Source organism: Pipra filicauda, unplaced genomic scaffold, assembly GCF_003945595.2.
Source record: "Pipra filicauda isolate LSUMZ 115617 unplaced genomic scaffold, ASM394559v2 scaffold65_size3143899_pilon, whole genome shotgun sequence".
NCBI lineage: Eukaryota > Metazoa > Chordata > Aves > Passeriformes > Pipridae > Pipra > Pipra filicauda.
In genome coordinates, this window is record NW_024104820.1 from 1,266,831 (window position 1) to 1,283,925 (window position 17,095).

At 36.5% G+C, this 17,095-nt stretch overlaps 1 protein-coding gene across 1 annotated transcript in view; it reads right to left on the bottom strand.

Annotated features, from left to right (window-relative positions):
* Positions 1-17,095, bottom strand: part of MALRD1 (MAM and LDL receptor class A domain containing 1) — a 242,574-nt gene that overhangs the window by 194,417 nt on the left and 31,062 nt on the right. The window contains exons 10-13 of the mRNA XM_039388522.1: positions 9,930-10,076; positions 6,887-6,996; positions 3,316-3,483; positions 836-956 (exon numbers count right to left, since the gene is read on the bottom strand). Of these exons, the coding sequence (XP_039244456.1) occupies positions 836-956; positions 3,316-3,483; positions 6,887-6,996; positions 9,930-10,076 (546 nt within the window). The remainder of the gene's footprint in view (positions 1-835; positions 957-3,315; positions 3,484-6,886; positions 6,997-9,929; positions 10,077-17,095) is intronic.

Below are 17,095 nucleotides of genomic sequence, written 5' to 3' on the forward strand. Positions count from 1 at the left end.
ATGTTTCTTTAAATACTTAGCTACCATCAACCTGTATATAGGAATCAGAGAACCCTTAAAAACACAACACTGAAGTCTTCTATTATGCCCTTAAATTCTTCCGTAGAGAAGAAATTCAGCTATCGACTGGCTATAACTCATCAACATTACCCCTGACCGCCTATGTGCCTGTGCCATTTTTGAAAAGTAGCTATTATTATCAAGAGAACTAGAAGTAGCTGTCTGACAGAAGGTAAGATTATTTTATATTTCCATCTGTTGGCATTTCAAGACTATAGAATGTGAGTACACAAACAAGTATGGTGGACACTTATTATAATATGTTATATATTTAACAGTAATAATGGAAGAAGCCTCCTGTCCTAAAGGTAATGCAGTGGAATTTGCTCTCCAGTGCAAGACATAAGATGCTTTGCTTCTGCCTTTGCATCCAAATGTGTATGTGAACAGGTACTACATAGTAAGTGGTATCTGGAAATTCTCACCACAGCTCACTTTGCAGAATTAGGAAAAACTACTTATAGCAGCTACTGTATAAAACAAGGATGAGAGCCTTTATTATAGAATCACAGAATGGTTTGGGTTGGGAAGGATGTTAAAGATCATCTGGTTCCAACCTCTCTGCCTTGGGCAGGGATACCATTCACTAGATCTGGTTGCTCAAAGACCCAGCCAACCTGGCCTGGAACTTCAAGGTAGGTGATTGATTACAGTATACAGACTTTTTTTCTCAGATTATCCTCCATTTTATTAAAGCTATTTTCAAGTTGTCAGGCAAATCACACTTATACATAACAGACATTGGGGAAAATGTATTGAAAACCACAAAACTTGCCTTCGCTTTCCTGGCTGACATCTGGAAGTGGTCTATTCACAACTACACATTCTTCTGTTATGCTGATGTCATCAATAGCAACAGTAGCATTTGTTGTTAGAATAGTACCTCTTAAAATAATCTGTAAAGATGAAAAAAAAAGGTAGTTCATTAAAAGTGACATGATAAAAAGACATACATACATACATACATACATACATATATATTCCATTATAATTTAAAACATTTGCACAGGAAGTAAATACTGCCTACAATCAACTCTAAATACCAGTGAGGAAAAACTACAACTGAGATTTTACCAGGTTAGAAATTTGATCCTCAACTGTCAAAGCCATAGCTACCTTTACCTATGGCAAGTTATGCAACTCAGATGACCTTGTTTCAGTCGAAACTGGTGAAAGCCATCACTATTGAATGAATGGTCTTCCCGCTGGAACAGTCAGAAGTTATATATATTCTTATATTAGCTATTCAGGGTTACCAAATATGATGATTTACAACTCCATTTAACTGTGTTCATCTATACTGTGCCTGCTGAAGTCAACAGCATGTGGTACAGTAAAGGTGGGGATTGTACGGATGCATTTGTAAATACAAGGAAACACTCAGGAGATCATAAAAGAGAGTAAAGTAATAAATAAATTACCAATAATGTCCTTTCTTTTTGATCATTTTATAGGTAAGACATAAAACGAGGAGACCAAAAGTGGAATTTTGGTTTACTGAATCCTTATATTTGAGTTGCTGATTTCCCCAACATGTCCATTCTAGGTTTAAGCAAAGTGTAGCCTGAGATTATGTAAAAAGAAAATTAGACTTGAAAACTGTGATCAATGCTGCAAATTGTAGTATCTGCACTGTCAGTCTCACTTCTGTTCTTGTGAAGATCAAGGGACAGATCCTCCTATAAGTTATGCTAAGGCACACAGAGGTCAGGGAGGTGATTCAAGATAGCCAGCATAGCTTCACCAAGGGCAAGTTCTGCCTGAAAAACCTAGTGACTACATCAGTGAAGGGCTATGGATGTCATTTTTCTGGACTTCTGTAAAGCCTTTGACATGGCCTCCACAACATCCTTTTCTCTAAACAAGAGAGAAGTGAATTTGGTGGGCAGACTGTTAGGTGGATAAAGAATTGGTTGGATGGTCACATCCCAAGGGTAGTGGTCAAAGGCTCAGAGTCCTGATGAATGTCAGTGACAAGTGGTGTCCCTCAGTGATCTGTATTTGGACCAGTGTTATTTCGTATCTTAATTAATGACATAAACGAAGGGATCAAGTGCAATTTGCAGATGACACCAAGATGAGTGGTGTGGCTGACACACCTGAGGGATGGGATGCCAGAGGGACTTAGAAAAGCTTGAGAAGTGGGCTCATGGGAATCTCATGAGGTTTAACAAGACCAAGTGCAAGGTGCTACACCTGGGTCAGGGCAACCACCGGTATCAATACAGGCTGGGGGATGAACAGATCCAGAGCAGCCCTGATAAGAAGGACTTGTGGGTGCTGGTGGATGAGAGGCTGGACATGAGCCAGCAATGTAACTTGCAGCCCAAAAAGCCAATCATACCCTGGTCTGCATCAAAAGAAGCTGAGCAGCCATTCAGGGGAGGTGATTCTGCACCTCTCTTCTGCTCTCGTGAGGCCCCACATAGAGTATTGTGTCCAGCTCTGGGGTCCCCAAAACAGGAAGGACATTGATCTGTTGGACTGAGTCCAGAAGAGGGCCAAAAAGTTAATTAGAAGGATGGAGCACCTCTTCCATGAGGAAAGGCTAAGAGAATTGGAATTGTTCAGCCCGGAAAAGAGAAGCCTTTGGGGTAACCTAATTGCAGCTTTCTGCAGGGGAAGCCTATAAGAAAGACGAAGAGAAACTGTTTACAAGAGCATATAGTGACAGGACAAGGGGGAATGTCTTCAAACTGAGAGTAGATGCAGATTAGATATTAGGAAGAAATTCTTTACTGTGAAGGTAGTGAGGCACTGGAACAGGTTGCCCAGAGAAGCTGTGGATCCCCTATGCCTGGAGGTGTTCAAGGCCAGGCTGGATGGGGCTCTGAGCAACCTGGTCTAGTGAAAGGCATCCCTGCCAATGGGGGTTGGAATTAGATAATCTTTAACATCTCTTCCAATCCAATCAATGCCATGATTCCAGTATTCTATGATTCTTCTGCCTGTATGCAACATAATTAGGCCCTCAATCTGAGGAGCAGGTTTTATAGAAAGTTCATTTTTTAAAAGATACTACACTATTGCTACCTGATGTTTATTACAAAAAGTTATTCTAATGCATAGAATATTGAAACAATGGCCATGTTCTTTAGTAGATGCACCTGTAGAAAAAGCAGAATAAAATTCTTTTTCATATGAGCATTAAAGAATAGAAATTCTCTTTTTACGTTTCATCATAAAAGTAAACTAATTTTAAAGGCCAAACTGGAGTAACTTTTTGAAAGCAATGTAAATGCAATTTCTAATTACCTGAAAGGGTAATTCCTCAGCTGCACTTTCTACAAGTATATTCCCTTTTGTCCACTTCATCTCAGGCGATCCTGAAATGTCACATAATTTTTCCAAACTTCCATCCAATGCAGTTCTCTTAAAGACAGAAAGCTGGGACCCCTGAGATAACCTGTACCAAAATCTTACCTGTTGAAAGAGTTTTTAATGAAATGCTTAAAAAAATTACATAATAAATCTGAAATAAGTTCAGCATCAATTCATACATGTACATTATAACATGACAGGTCTAAACACAGATTTGGCATAAAAGAATGGGAAGTATGAAATTACAGCATGTTGAAGAGCAGTATCATGTCTAAAGATAAAACCATATTTAAAACTAAAGCTTATTTTTACAACTTTTAACTTGTATCTATCAACTGATTCAGACTGAATGATATAAATTCTTTTAATTCTTTTTAACTTAATAAGTCCTTAGAAACTTCTCAAAGATTATTTTTCTTTTTTAGTGAGAACCACAGTTCACTTGCTTCCCCTGCAATACAGAGTAAACCTGATACATTTAATTTCTTTTTTTTTTTTTTTCAGTAATACCAAGGCAAAAATTCAGCTGGTAACTGCAGAGAAGAAATAAGATTTTCAAAGACTAATTTTTCCTTCCCCCTGAGTCCTTCCTGCTTTTTCACATAATGATAGACTAAACTTTTTTCAACTGCAGTATCATTATTTCCCTGCAAAAGCCTTGATAGTATTTGAGTCTTCACAGAGGTAAAACCAGAGCTGGATCAGTGGTTAAGAAATATTCCTGTTAAAACACGCTCCTACTATTTAATATCTTCTGGCTTCATCGCTGGTGGACTCAGTCTCTCAATTTTCTTTGGAGTTTCTTTTTCCCCCATGCATGAAAATCATATTTTATATAAAATAATCTTGTGACTTATTATTAAAATGAAATACTTTCATGTAACTTTTTTTCCCAACCAAAAAGCTTAAGAAATAGAAAGCAGGAAGTATACAAACACTTTTCAAAATTAGCTGTTTGAAGGACTATACTCTGAACAATTTAGATGGCTTTTGTCTATTAACCTTTACAAACAAATTTATGTTTTCATTATGTAAGAAAAAAAGTTACCCTCCTCTGTGTCTACATGTTCTGCTATACAAATACTGTGTCCATTAAAAGTCATAAACAGAGAGCTGGGACTAGAAATTTGCTTCTACGACTCCAAACCCTTGAGCTAAATGAAGATGAGCTAAATAAAGAAATGAAGAAATGTAGCTGACATCTACAAAAAGACTCAGCTACAAGAAGTTGCAGAAAGAAGTTACTTCTAAGCTTAAATTAACCAGAAAAGCACAATATAAATCTGTTATCCTTTAACTCCTATTTTCTTTCTTTTTTTCTTTTTTTCTTTTTAAACAACTGGAGCCAAAGAACTTGTAAAGCTATTAATAAACACAGACCTCTTTATGTGGATCCTTTTATCCTCTCAGTGGGACATCTAACAGAGGGCATCATCTCACATTTATACACAGAGAACATAACACATCCTAATGAACAACCCCTACTCCTTGCTATTTCCCAGAAATAAAAGTCTGCAGGGAAAATGTGGCAGAAAGCCAGGTTTCCAGGCTCCACAAGCACTCTCTTTTCAGACACATATATCTAGGTAAGAACTTCCTCTAGGTTTTTTTGAATCTGAGAACTTCGAATACATTCAAAACATATATACTTATAATAAAAAGTGTTTCTTTTCTGCCTTTGAACTGGAGAAAAATACGTGCATCCCTGCTGCACTTGTGTTTATTTTGAATGCAGACCAAACTCTGAAATAGATCTAACCAGAATAATTCATTGATTCACATATCAGTTGTGCCCAGTCTGCCTTAAGGAATTCTAAGATAAACACCTTTAAGGTACAGATTGTTATCTACTCAGCATCAAAGTCTACAAAAGAAAGATGAAACTGCCTAAACAATGCATGGTGGATACAAAGTGTGTTGGGTGTCCCAGGAGTAATGCAACATGTAAGGCTTCGATGGGATGCTGTGAGGCCTTACAAGTTCCCTCCAACAGCATTCTGCTTGATTTTATCCTGAATTTATTTAATTTCTGATGCTTTACAACACTAAAAAGCCATGTGAAGATTAACAACTGAGAAATTGCATTTAAAAACAGTAAGGAACTGTTCTTAAAGTGTTTAAGAGGCTTCTACTCCTCAGCTGCAAGTTGCAACTATTCAGATGAGATCTGATAACTCATTGATGTATGTAATCCAAGTCAGCTACAGTTTCAAGTAAAACAGATTTAGCTAAGCCAGCACTTGCTTCAGGTCCCTTACACGAGATAAAACCTAAGAAGCCTAGATCCTGCTGGAATAAAATTCTGCTACTTGTTGGGCCTTTAAGTGCAATTCCTTCTTTTCTGAAATTTTTGTTTTCAAAAAAAGTTTTCCCAAGTGCAAGTACATTTTCCGTCCTACATTGTGTCTGAAAAATTAAGCAATGAGTCTAAATTTTATTTTGTTTCTCTAAAGCCTCTTTTTGCCACTGAACACAATAAAATTATTCTGGCAAGCTTTCTCTGTCTTTTCCCTTTCTTCTCTGAGATTTTTTAAATCAGAAGGCATTTATGTAGTAGCAGAAAAAAATTAACATCATAACTACGCAACTTAGCTTCTCCTCAGTGTAGCATAAGCTTTGAAAAGTTATAGAATAGAAAACAAAAAAAGCCTCCTGAAAAAAAGAAAAAAACTTAAACTTTACAATATCTATTTACTTTATTCATTGGTCAATCCAGTTGGGAATGTTTTCTTGCAGTGACTAGATGCTCTACATATTTAATATATTTCTTCAAATTCTGCTTTACATGTTTTGTTTAAAATTACAACACTCTAGCTATAAAAGTGTATTTTCATTTTTCATCTATTACTTTTGTATTTTTTGGCCCTTCTGATCCATTTTTTTTCAAGGTACCTTTCTAGATTCTCAGATCAAGTGCCATCCTGGCAGGTTGTTTTTGCATTCCTCTGCAGAGCCACAAGACATTTGACAAAAAAAGCATTTCAAGGTAACTCTCAAGTACTGCACTAGTCAGCTTAAAAAACATCCTCTCAAACCATCAATTAAAATTTAGTACGTGTCTGGAGCATGGTAGTGAATTCTCTCTGGTCACACCAACATAGCTAACGTATATAATCACTTCAAACCTTAGGTTTCCTATTATGGAACACCGTTTTTGTGACTTTCCTGCCTACAGATAACAGAGTGGCTATTTGATATGGCCCTGTTATTTATTGTTGTCCAGATAGGTTTGTCACAGCATACGGAAACCTGAAGGGTATCCTTAAATCTGAGTCACCTGCTGGGTGCTTTAGAAACAATAATAATAATCAGATATAAAAATTTTGCAGCAAAGCAGTAAAATGTCAGTTGCATCTCCCTCTTCCCAAAGAATTTGTTTGTAACTCCTTCCACTGCTCTTGAAATAATCCTCAGTAGCAACACTTACAGCATGAAGAATACCATCTCTGCTCATCAGGTGAGTGATAGCTTGCAAACGTGGGGACAGTTAATACCAAACTGTTACCTGACAGCAGGAGAGCCCAGGGGATGGCTTGACAAGAAAAGGGCTCTCCAGATGAGACATGGCCACCTTTGTGTTCGTCTGATGTGATCCACTGAAGTAAATGAACGCTCCTAAAAACAGATATTTTTTTAAAAGTATGAGAAATATGTCATGCTCCAATGGCAAATAGCTACCTCAGAGAGGTAACTATGTACTCCATGAAGCACATAAAGCTTATTCATAGATGAAAACAAATGAAACAGCTTTGCCATCAGGTCAGTCTCTGTGGATAATGAGGAAGGTGTTGTAACAGGCTGCAACAGTGTCTATGTGGGCAAAGGCAAAACACAATTGCTAAATGCTCCTGCCTCTTCCCTCTTGCAAAGTTATCATGACTAATTCCAAAGATGAGAGGGAGAAGGAAATAAGGCTGTGTGGGTAGCCACTGCTAGGGTTACCCTGTTGTGGTGTCTGCAAGCAATTAAACTTGAGGAGGTGAATATGGAGCACTCCAAAAGGAGTTCAGATGTTGCTTCTCTGAGGGCTCTATTGTGCAGACCCACCGGAATTATTTTTTATCTGCTCTCTTCAAGCAAAAACTTAAGATCTCCAACCTCCAAATACTGCAACTGCTTCCCATCACCTTTGCATGATGCCCATCTGCTCTCAGCATGGACTGGGGAGAGCAAAGGAGCTGCAACACAGAGCACCCTGGAGATCAAACAGCACAGACATCAGCCGAGATCCCTAAAGGACGCATTTTAATTGGCTTAAATAATGTTTCAAACTGAATTTAAAACAAAAATTATTTCCTTTAGGGTACAGTATTCACTCTCAGCACAGCCCAGCCAGTTTTAAGCATGCTAACAATGTTGCAGACCCCAGGAGCCAATGGAATAAGCTATATTTTCTCATGGGGTCCACAGACTTGACATTGTTGTCTGTGCTAGTGGGGATGAAAGCTTAATTAAAGATCTAATCTGAACTCTGGCAAATGAACTGCATTTGGATTTGAACTACAGCAGATGTGCTTCAGACAAAGGTAGGGAAGGATAAACATTTTCAAGGGGCCCTAAAGCAGCATATTTTGAATGCCGTCAGTGCTGCCTTTGCTGAATACTGAGACTTTTTCATGAAGGTCTATGCAAAACAACACTAAAGGCTCAGTCTTTTTCGCACATTGATATTACACATATTGCCTTACGTCTTGGAAAATCAGCTATTGTGCTGCCACAGTCATACTGCTTAGCCATTTATTTCCCATGGATACATAATAAAGCAGAGGGTTAGGTCCAGCCCCACATGAATAATGGCATCGCTTTAGCAAGGTTGGCACAAAGAGGGGACCGTCACAGCTCCCTGTACAAACAGGCATGCTGCGCTTGCAGCTCGAGGGAAGCTCCCCTCATTGGAGTACAAGGGTACTTCAAAGGACCCTCTTTTAATTTGCAGCTGAGGCTCTACAGTAACCTTGTTAAGATCTCAATCAAAATTTGCTGCTGCCCTCCCCAGGAGAGAAGAGACATCAATGCTTTGTGGTACTACAAGGAACTGTTGCAACCTGAAGAATCTTTATTTAATGCTGGCAAAAACTTGTTCAAATTCTCGAATCCTAATTCTAAAGCTGTGGCTGTAAAGGCACAGTGATAGAATGGTAAAAAACCACCTCAGAAATACCTTTTCAAATAACTTATATGTGGAATGCAACATTGCTGGGCTCAAGAGGTAAGGCATGGTACCCTCAAGATCTGCCTGAGACTTCAACCTGCAGCAACACTGAAACAAACTTGTGATGACTCAGGTATCAAAGCAGCTTAAGTGCAAAAGCATGCAGTTCTGTATGGGCAATTTTAACATGCTACTTGGGCTGCAGAACAGATCTTTCTGCTAGTAGCCTTCCTTATGACCACATTACACCTCAGATCTCACCAGCATCTAGAACAGAGAAAGACACAGGCAAATCAGTGCTACCCCGTGGGGCTTTGAAAGTTTGGAAGCTGTAACACAGTAGTGTTCACAGACAATGCAGTAATGCAGATCCAGTGTCACTCTACAGAGACAACAAAATGAAATATCAAACAGATGCTGAGAAAAGTGAGTAGCAACTTTGGTGCACTTCATCACACAGGGACTAATGGAAAAACAGGCACATGACTGTGCAGTTAGAATCATTCCATGGCACACACACACATCCTCATGTCTGCTCAGGTGAATTTTAACCCTAGAGTTGCTCTATCTTTGAATGCTTGAGGTGGAATACTTAATATTTCACATTCCTTTAACATGAACACGGGAGAAAAGTGTGGAGGTCTGATTTTAGATAATATACATCATTAAATAAATTTAACTTAAAGGGCCATTGGATTGTAACCCAGATTTTAAAGTAATCTGATCTCCACTGTAAGCAAAGTAGTTACATTTTAATAAAATTAGTCACAGAATACTTGCCAATATTATTTGACAGTGAAAAACATGCTCAGCAATTTTATGTTATGCAGTGTGCCATAATAACACTTTAATTTTAAAAAAAATACTATAAAACAGCCCTCTACTGCAATAAACTCTTTTTCCAGCTGAATGCATTGCATGGTAAATATGGGCTGAAGGAAGAACAACTCTTTAAAGGATATTATAGTCACTCTATTTTTCCCATACAATGTGGATTTATTTTAACTGCCTTCTACCAAAAGCTACAGTCATAGTTTGCCCAAATAATACTTCCAGGAATGGCCTCTCTGTGTGTATAGGGTAAACAATGCTAATGATATGCACAAAAAAAGTCAGCTGTCAGTTCAAAGGTCAATATCTCAAAAAGCTGCATCAAGTCGCCATGTCATTGATTGTGCCAGTCAAAAATGAGGGTTACAAAGGCATAGTAACCACATCCCAACTAAGAGCAGCCCAAACAGATTAGCTTTCTGTTACACACTAGTTATGTTGTATACATACTATGTAGCACCTATTTCAAATTAGTTTTTATTATCAGTCTATGACCATTTACAAGAAAGAATTTTCATGGCAGAAGGAGGAAATAAGGGGGAAATAATAAAGAAAGAAATCTCACCATGCCTCGTATTAGTTGTATGACCACTGCCAGAGAGTTTCCTGTCAAGGGGAGCGTGTTCTTTCATTATGTTCCAGTCAGCATCACCTCTGCTCAGTGGCCTCCATCCACAAAGGTCAGTCTCAAAATTACAAAAGGTGTAATTAGCTGTTGTAAGAGCAATAACAAGAGATCAATAAGTTGAATTTGATGCAGCAGTTTAATGCCACAACTATGACTATTTTTATTTAGATGTACTAAGAGTCTTAAAGAAGCACCGATATATTTCACTGTCAGATTATTCAAAAGGACAAAAAGTTCTAGAATACAGGTAACAGACAAGGTAGATCTTTCCTTTCTTAAGCAAACTCAGAACCATGAAGCAAACTACCTGCAAGAGAACAAACTATATCATAGTAAAGATGAGACCTGTACATAGGCTGATAGATTATGAAAGTAATGTTATGTATGTTTTAAAGATGAATTGTACTGGAAACTTAATTATGAATGTGTGGGGGAAATCAAATGTATTTAGAGTTTAAAATACATGGAAAGTGAAGATGAATTAAGCTTTCACTTAATTTATTTTTGAAAATGAGATTTAAAATTATGAATTATTCAGATCTCCTAGAAACTTTTATTGCAAAATAAAAGACCATTTTCTCAGTTGGTATGGATTAGACCAACTTAAATTTTATAACAATTTCACAGACTATTTCATTTACTGAGTACAAATAAATATTTTGATAAGAAAATTTTATACTCTGAGAAGTTTTTTTTCCTGGTCCAGAACAGCTTCCCAAAGCAATACACTTAACTCTTTGGGTCACTTACTGCAATTGCAACCATTACTTTAGAACTGTATTTTTCACTTTCCACTTTCATGGCTCATTCGTCTGATTGTGTCAGCCTCATCATATGTATTGGCCATGTCAGACACCATCATATGTATTACTCCAATTTTCATATTGTACAAAATCAAAATGAAATGCATCTTTCTTCGAGCACTGTGGTAGCAAAGCTCTGTGGTAAAAGTCTCCCTGGAATAAAGAGGTTATTTGAGCAGTTAAATCTTAAGGTACAAAATAAATCACAAATATCAGTTTCTCTTATCTGGCTTCACTATATACAGTAAAATCTAATGGTGCATGCTTTTCTGTGCAATGCAGTATATTTAGTTAAACAAGAAACTTGGTTAACTTACTCAATTACAAATTCTTGTGCTTTTGACAAAGTATCTTTTAAATTAGGTTGCAGTTGCTAGTACATTAAGGTCCAATGTGCAAACTGATATCCAAGACTAAGCTGTTTTGCTGTTCAGTAATTAATATTATGTCTAGGCATTGCGCTTTCCTTAGCTAAGCAGTCTTGAGAGAACCAATGTGACACAAAAAGGCAAACATTCTTTGCTTAAACATCTCTTTCTTCTGGCCTACCTAAACCCTGTGACAGATCTGCACAACCAGCTGGCTGCAGTGTCTGCATAGTAATATCCAAAAAGATATAAATAAATGACTATGTAGGAACAAAATGAAGTTAAAATAATGGTTTATACATAAAACAGAAATCAAGATGGTACTAATGATAAGATCAAGAAGATATTTAGCATGGAAGTATTTTTTTATTATTATTTGCTTTTAGCTAATCATTTAATTTTTATTTGCTTTTAACTAATCACAATAAACCCAACATCTTTTATGTGTTTAGACAAAGCCCATCACTGCCCTTGGTGTCCAACAGAAAGAAAGGTGTGAAATAATGATTTCTTACATTGGTAGTCACTGGTAAAATTTCTTCTAACACTGTAGATGTAAAAAGAAGTGTCCAAACATCAAATTTTGGGCTGAATAGATAAGCAGTGGGGAAAAAAACCCAAAACCAAACATACACACACAGGAAGACACAATCCCAAATTGGTTTTGTCCAGTGATTTTTTCAGACTTTGTTCAAATATGAACACAATTATAAAGGTAGGAAGAACATTCATGGTGGTGCACTTTTGGGTTTTTTTTGTTGTTGTCATTGTTGGGGTTTTTTTTGGAGGGGGGCTGGGGAAGAAATAAAATATGATAATGTTGACCACATTTTAGATGCTACTTCTTTTTTTTTTAATTACACCTGTCACTTAAAATTTAAAACGCTATACAAGTATCCAGTCCTGCAGAAACACTGGGCCAGTCACTCACCAAACCCAAGTGTTCCACCCTATGTAGTTTCTGGAAGTGATGCTTCATTTTTAAAAGTATAAATATGCTGGAGAACAGCTAGACACCAAATGTGAGTGAAACCCAGTTGTCCAAGTTAACAGTCTGACTTAAACTTTATCCCTACTGAATTCTAAAAACTTAAGAAGTGTTTGTAAATGTTTAATCAAGCTTGAAAGAAAAGTTCTGTGCTTTGGCTAAAACACAAATCCAAGTGAGACAGTTTCTCAGTGTGTTTTTTCGTTGCTCAGACACCAATAAACCTTAAGAAATGTGCCTTTCCCATCAAACCAGTGCATGATATTTATTCTTCACAACCTGTTTTCTACATTTTTATCTGAAACTTCAAGTGATTATAGATGATGTTTCACTTTCCATAGTTGGAAAAGATGCAATTGCATCACCTACAGTTTTTGAGCAGTCATACTATAGTTAAGTAAGCTTGACATAAGGCTCTTTTCTGACATATTATGTCCCTTCCTAATGCAACTTTTATCACCAGAGCTTATGTCTTTTATTTCACTAGGAAGATTTCACTGGATTCAAACTGCAGAAAGATTTTCAACATTTTGAATGGAAAACAACTCAGTTCTCTGGTTTGTACATTCATCTATTTATAATTCAGCAAAACAGAAAGGAAAATAGAAATGAAACAACAATGTGCTTTCATTTTAACAACAAGCCAATTTTTTTTTCCATGTGGATATATCAGCATATCTCAATTAATCAAGAAGTATTACACCACTTCTACAAATATCAATGATGCAACCAGGAAAAAAAATATTCCCCAAACACTTGAATTTCAAGAAAAAAGTGTAGCTTATGAAAGCCATAAAATACACTGGAAAGATTTTTCAATTTATACAAACCATTTTTCCACATTATTTAAAAAAAAAAAAAAAAAGGAAAAGGAAGCAAAGCCCATATTCCAAGAGCACTGGGACGTAAAATGGGAATATTTTTTTTCTTTGACTAGCTTACTCTATCCCAGCTTCTCATGATCCTCCCTTGGGGGAAAACCAAAGTGGTTCTCTTAACTAGGCTGGGTTACTAGCAAATTAATATTCTTTCAGCATTGCTAGCCTGAAACTGCATGAAGGTTTTCAATCCTACTCTGGCAGTTCAGTCGAATGAACACAACTGGGGACATCCAGTCTCTGCATCAGGTTGGTGTTTACCTGACTAAGACTATGGAATGAGAGTTACTGTTACCCTCACTCAGTGTGGTAGCACCTAAGCTTCTTTGGAATTTGGGGTATAAACTATCTGTATGCACAGCAACAAGAAAGGACAGTCATTTTTGGCTAACATTTAATGCAATTTTGGGAAAGGGAAGGGTTACACATATACCTTCTTTCTGACCCTGTGCACTTTTCCTACCAGTGTGATTAGTTTTATTTATCTGGAATTCGTTAAATGATGCATACAGAGACATCACAGATGACCATAGGTCATCTAGCCTGAACTTCCATATGTCATAAATCATTAAACAGATAACTCATAACTCCCTGAGGTGAGATGGCCTCATCTCCTAAAACTACTCAGTTACCTTGATTAGGGTTAAGAGGCATATGGTGTTCAGAGAATCTCATGTCAACCCCTGGTCTGCAGAGGTTCCGCTGACTTTGAGCTAATGGTTCTGGTGAAACCCAAAGGCAATGACACACAGTGCTTGTCAGCAATAAAATCTGTGAAAATAATATGGGTGTAGCTTGTTGTCCACATGCACATACAAGCTTGATGAACAGATATTGACAATTTCAGAACAATAATGTGTCACAGAAAACATGTAAATGTTTAGTAAAACAAATGTTGCCTACTAAAAAATGCTCTTTCTACTTTAAAGTTGGATTGTAGTAAAAGGGTTTGCAGCTGTGCTCATCTGCTGTGAAAGGTTTCAAGGATTTGCAATTGTAAATTTCTACACTGTAAATGAAATGCAGTAAAAGGTATATGGCTTTGAAATTATACAATTTTCCTTCATCTTACATATTTTATATTCATAAATTATACAAATCCTATGAAAAGCTGAGAATATTTAAGCTAGAGAGGTTAAATTAAAAGCAGAAGAGGTAAAGACAGGTATTTTAAAAAAGCTTCTAATTAGGCTAAATGGAAGGTGATGCTCTTTCAGAAACAGCTGTAGGATGTCCCCTCCCTACAGTAATTTCTGGCAATTTCCAGAAACTCTACTGTATCAAAGTGTGATATTACTTGAAAATAATTAATTTTTTTAAGGTTAGACTTTTTCTAAGTTGCTAGGATTGGTAGCTGCTGATTAATTTGTGATGTTTTTATATGTATTGTGGATGTTATGTATAAATAATGTAAAATAATAGTAGGTTTGAAATATGTTATTTTTCACAGTATTTAGTGCAAAACTTCCTTTATCTTTGGTAGGAAGTAAAGAAAAGGCATCAGTATGAAAGGGATCTTTATAGTCCTTTAAATGATGTAGGTACTGCATTTCACTTTCTGTTCTGAATATATTTACTAGGTTTTGATAGTTTGCTGTCAGTCACTGTGAAATAAATTTAGAAGTGATCACAAATAAGTGATATTCAAAAAGGCATAACGAAAATGGAGAATTTAATATTAAAAACATTAATTTCATAATTTATCACTTCATTAGATTCATTGATTTCAACAAAGCTACTGAAATAAAGGTGTTTACTCGTGCATAAGACAAATTCCTACTTTTTGAGTCTTTTAAGTCTCATATATGTAAATATATATTTATATAAATGAGCAGAGATTAAACAGACAGATTAAGAAGCATTACAAAACACATAGGTATTTGTTCTTGTGATAAATTGTGTTATTAAAATACCATTCATGCCAAGTAAACATGACCAAAGATAGACATTATTTCTAACTTCCTTATTATAATGAAACAAAGAAATTCTTAAGAGAAGAGGGATGTTCTTCACATTGTTAAGTAGCAGTTGCCGGCCTGTGTTTTCATTCAGTACGGAGATGTCAGCTTTTTCAGTACATGAGAGTACTTCATCAAAGGAAACTACTGAGGATGTGTTCAAGGACAGATGCTAAAACACCGAATAAAAGCTAAAATGTGCATTATTGCACCGGATAGAAATTTTTACTGAAAATTAGTGGGACTGAATATAGTGCACTCTAAACATCACAGACAATTTCAAGATCTGGTGGAAAATGGATGTAATGGGAATAAAAGAGCAAAGGACAAAGATAAAGGAGGATTTTTTTCTTTACATCTCTTTTGTTCAAAACCGTGGAAAGTGTTAGAAAGGTGAATCTTCTAAGCTGACTAAACCATTGAATAGCTAAATTCCACCATTAGGGTCCTCTTTCCTGAAAAGGAGTGTGTGAAGTATCCAAGACAATACTATCCATTAAAATAGACCAACTTTTAAAATGGTTATTGTTATTTTAAAGATGGCTATTTTTTTTTACTTTAGAAAAGAACCTTTCTTCACTCTTTTTTGAGAGTCCAAGTATACTTTTGTGCTCTGCTCCAACAAAATGATACCTCTTTAACCTCTGACTACCCCAACACAGTGAAGCAAACAATCCCTATACCTCAGGTTCAGCTGAGTGTACTATTTTCTTTAAACTGAAGGGAGTTAGTGGAGAATCAGTCCAATAGGTAAACCCAAGTTAACTGCAGAGGCAGCAGCAAAGAGCAGAGCATTATGCAGAGCAACTGAAGAGGGTTTTGCACTGACCGCCTGTCATCAGTCCTTGCCCCAGCACATGAACTCTGGAGACTCCACAAAGAACAGCGTTGAGACTCCCAGGCCACTCTGATTTTTCTTTCTTCTACCCACTCTCCAGTTTCTCTGACCCATTCACATCAGCATGATGGAAGAAATATTCCCAAGAGACCCACTGTGATCTTTCTTTAAAATACTGACTATATCTAGGTAATTTGTTAGTCTTTTGGTCATCCAGTGCCAATGTCCAGCGTCTGAGGCACAGGGGTGTACCTGTAAGTACACGGTTAACAGCTACCCTTCAACTGTGACAATTATTTTTCATCCTCTTTTTAAGCATTGAAATTATTCTTTTATATTCCTAGTCACTATTTGCCACAATTCTCTCCCATTGTTTTGAAGTGAGATGGCTAAATTGCTGAGAAATACAGTCCAATTTTTAAAGTACAATTCAATCTCATTCCATTCCACGTAAAGAACATAAGAGGACTCTCCACACTCCTACCAGCAAACACACAGAGCTAGCAGCATAGGGCCAAGTCTTGTAAAAAAGGAAAAGAGATCTCCGAGGAAGACCCTGTAGTCTTTAATGTTTGTTTAGATTCTACCTAGAGATAAAACAGTGTATACCTTCCTATTTAAAATGTTGTTTCAGCATTTGTACATATTACTTGTTTCAGAGATGATTCCCACAGGGTTATTTAAGTAATTGAAAAAAAAGTTGAAGATTCAGATTGTGAGTTAAAAAAAAAAGCTCGTAGTCACAAATAGTTCCTAAAGTCTCATCAGGCAATTAGAAAATAAAACATTATCAGTGTTTTTCATCCAGCTATCTTGAGCAATACACAAAATTTTAATTGGTACCTCCCAGCAGCAATATATATCATCACCGATATCTTAAATAGGTGCAGAGTTTTTATCTGCAACATACGTTTAATTGTTACTACCACAGGCAAATATACATACAGATGTACACGCTATAAGGTTAATTTTAGAAGTCTCCAAAGTAGTTTTCACAGGAGACCTAAAATTATTCAGAATTATTATAGACATTTTCCAGTAATTTCAATTATTTTCTTTTAATCTTGTTTGTACAGTAGAAATTGTGGCTTCTAACCAAAGTTACCTTCAACTGCAAATATAATGAAGAAGATGTAACTTCTGAACTGTGGCCCATTTGTATGGTGATTTGTATCACCATGCAAATATCATGTCACTTAATGCATTTTCTGACAGTAACTCACAGACAATCTAAATTAGAAAACTGTTCTAACAACAAATCCCAAGGCAG